We start from the raw sequence: 2,185 nt of genomic DNA, 5'->3' as shown, positions 1-2,185 counted from the left end.
GCACCTGTCGGCCCCGGTTCTGGCCCAGCTAGGAGGGAGGCATCCTTTGAGCCCCCCTGGGTGTCGACTGGCCTGCGCCAGAGGCGACATTGGCCCAGGGCCGGCCTCCAGCGGGTAGCACTAGACAGAGGCCACCAAGGCCATGGGCCGAGGCCCCAGCAGGCTGGCCCAGGCTGCAGCCAGCGGAGTGCCGCAGGCCAGGCGGAAGGCATCCCTAGCTGCTCAGAGCAGTTGTGGCCACTAGTTCGAGCCTTAGTAGATGGGGCCAGGGGCCAGGGGGAAGGCAGAGGAAATGTTCTTCCAAAACTTTTCCAATTCTCAACTCCTTTAGGGACAGCTTAGAACTATTTGCACTATTGAGTCTTCATGTTCCCACTTCAAAACAAACCTGCTCTGCGAGCAACCTAGCGGGCTTGACTTGGCGACCCTTTGTCCCTCAGGCCACTAGACGTGACGGTGTTGACAACTACCTGGATCTGTATATACCTGCGCTTGTTTTCAAGTGGGCTCAGCACATAGGGTTCCCACGAAGCTCCGAAACTCTAAGTGTTTGCTGCAATTTATAAGGACTTCCTGATTGATTTCTCTCCTCTCCTTTGGTTTCTGTCTCCTTTCATTTCAGCCTTTTCATTTCTCCCCTTCCTCCCTCGTCCTCACTGCTCCCTTCTGTTCCAGGCAGCCGCAGTGCCCGACCGTACTTCGAGCCGACACTGGTCAGCTCAGGCCCCCAGAACTCCCCCACCCTTGGCCTTCCCGCCGTCCAGCCCAGCTCCCCCTGCCACCCATTTCTGAGCCCTGAGGAAGCCCCAGACTCCGCTGAATCCACCCAGCTCTAGTACCCCAGCCTCTCTGAGGGGCATGGGAGAGGCAAGATCTTGCTCTCCCAGGAGTCTCCTCCTTCGGTCAGACCCTGGATCCCAGGTCTCCTCAGCCTTCCCACTCAACGGCAGTGGGTAGGAGAAGTGGACCAAGATTGGGATTGCAGAGCCAAGGGCAGCACAGAGACCCGCTGTGGCCTGCCAGTGTCACGGAGTGGCCAAGCCCTGACCTTGGCCTGTGCAGGACCCGGCTAGGGCGGGTTAGTTGGGCCGGGCAGCAGGCAAAATGAGTGCAGATATCCCCTGCCACTCCTCTGAGCAGTAGTTCTCCTCTGCTGGGCCCTGTGCGGCCTTTGCTTGCTGGAGGCTGGTGGAAGGGGTTGGTACTTCACGCTTTTCCCCATCAGCACCAGGGGCTGTGGTGTTGGGGCATCGAGGCTTGGGCTTGTTGTGGGGTGTTCATTTGTCAGTTTCAATTCGAGACCCCGTGCTTTTACCCTCTGTTCAGGAAGTCCTTATCTAGCTGCATATCTTCATCATATTGGTATATCCTTTTCTGTGTTTACAGAGATGTCTCTTATATCTAAATCTGTCCAACTGAGAAGTACCTTATCAAAGTAGCAAACGAGACAGCAGTCTTATGCTTCCAGAAACACCCACAAGCACGTCCCATGTGAGCTGCTGCCATGAACTGTCAAGTGCGTGTTGTCTCGTGTATTTCAGTTACTATCCCCCAGCTTTCCTCACTGCAGTGTAACCATGAAGGAGTGAAACATCTTAGAAACCATCTAGCACTTCCTTGCCAGTCCTTTAGTGATCAGGACCCCTAGTTGACAGTTCCAATCAGTAGCTTCAGAAAAAAAAATGAAACTGTGTCTCTCTCTCCCAGAACGGTTAAAAGCAAGGGAGTTTGCCCTGTTCTGTTTGTGGAGTTGTAGCTGCCCTTTCTAGCATTTTTGTATCCATTTCTTGATGCTGCAAAAGCAAGTCCCCCAACCAAACCCACTCTGCTGTCCACCTGCTGGGCTTCACTTCTGAGTCCTCCCCCAGGAAGGGATGGGAGTTGGAAGAGGGGGCATGTTCGTTGGGGTCCCTCTTCCTCCAAGGACAAAAGGCTCCTGGCACTCTCAGAGGACCCCTGTCCACATGAGCCCGCTCTCCAGCCCATTTGTCATGGAGGTGCCATCTGGTTTCCTGGGTCAGGTTTTGAGGCATTAATTAAACCAAATCCATAAAACGTGGCTCCTGGAACCAGTCTCCAAAGCTGACCTCTCCAGCAGCTTGGCACCATCTGGTCCTGGGCCAAGGAGAGCTGGGCCTGCCATGCCCCCCTTTGACCTGTAACAGATGGTGCCAAGCTGCTGGAG

General features: G+C 55.0%; 1 protein-coding gene across 1 annotated transcript in view; it reads left to right on the top strand.

The window, feature by feature from the left end:
- LOC104991529 (interleukin-1 receptor-associated kinase 1-like) overlaps positions 1 to 2,185 on the top strand; it is a gene marked incomplete at its 5' end in the record, with an annotated part of 19,686 nt that overhangs the window by 3,312 nt on the left and 14,189 nt on the right. Inside the window, 1 exon segment of the mRNA XM_010844036.1 lies at positions 676 to 713. Coding sequence (XP_010842338.1) covers positions 676 to 713 — 38 coding nt within the window.

Source organism: Bison bison, unplaced genomic scaffold (assembly GCF_000754665.1).
Source record: "Bison bison bison isolate TAMUID 2011002044 unplaced genomic scaffold, Bison_UMD1.0 scf7180017847878, whole genome shotgun sequence".
NCBI lineage: Eukaryota > Metazoa > Chordata > Mammalia > Artiodactyla > Bovidae > Bison > Bison bison.
The sequence above is the reverse complement of the archived record's forward strand: the minus strand, read 5'-3'. Positions and strand labels throughout refer to the sequence as shown.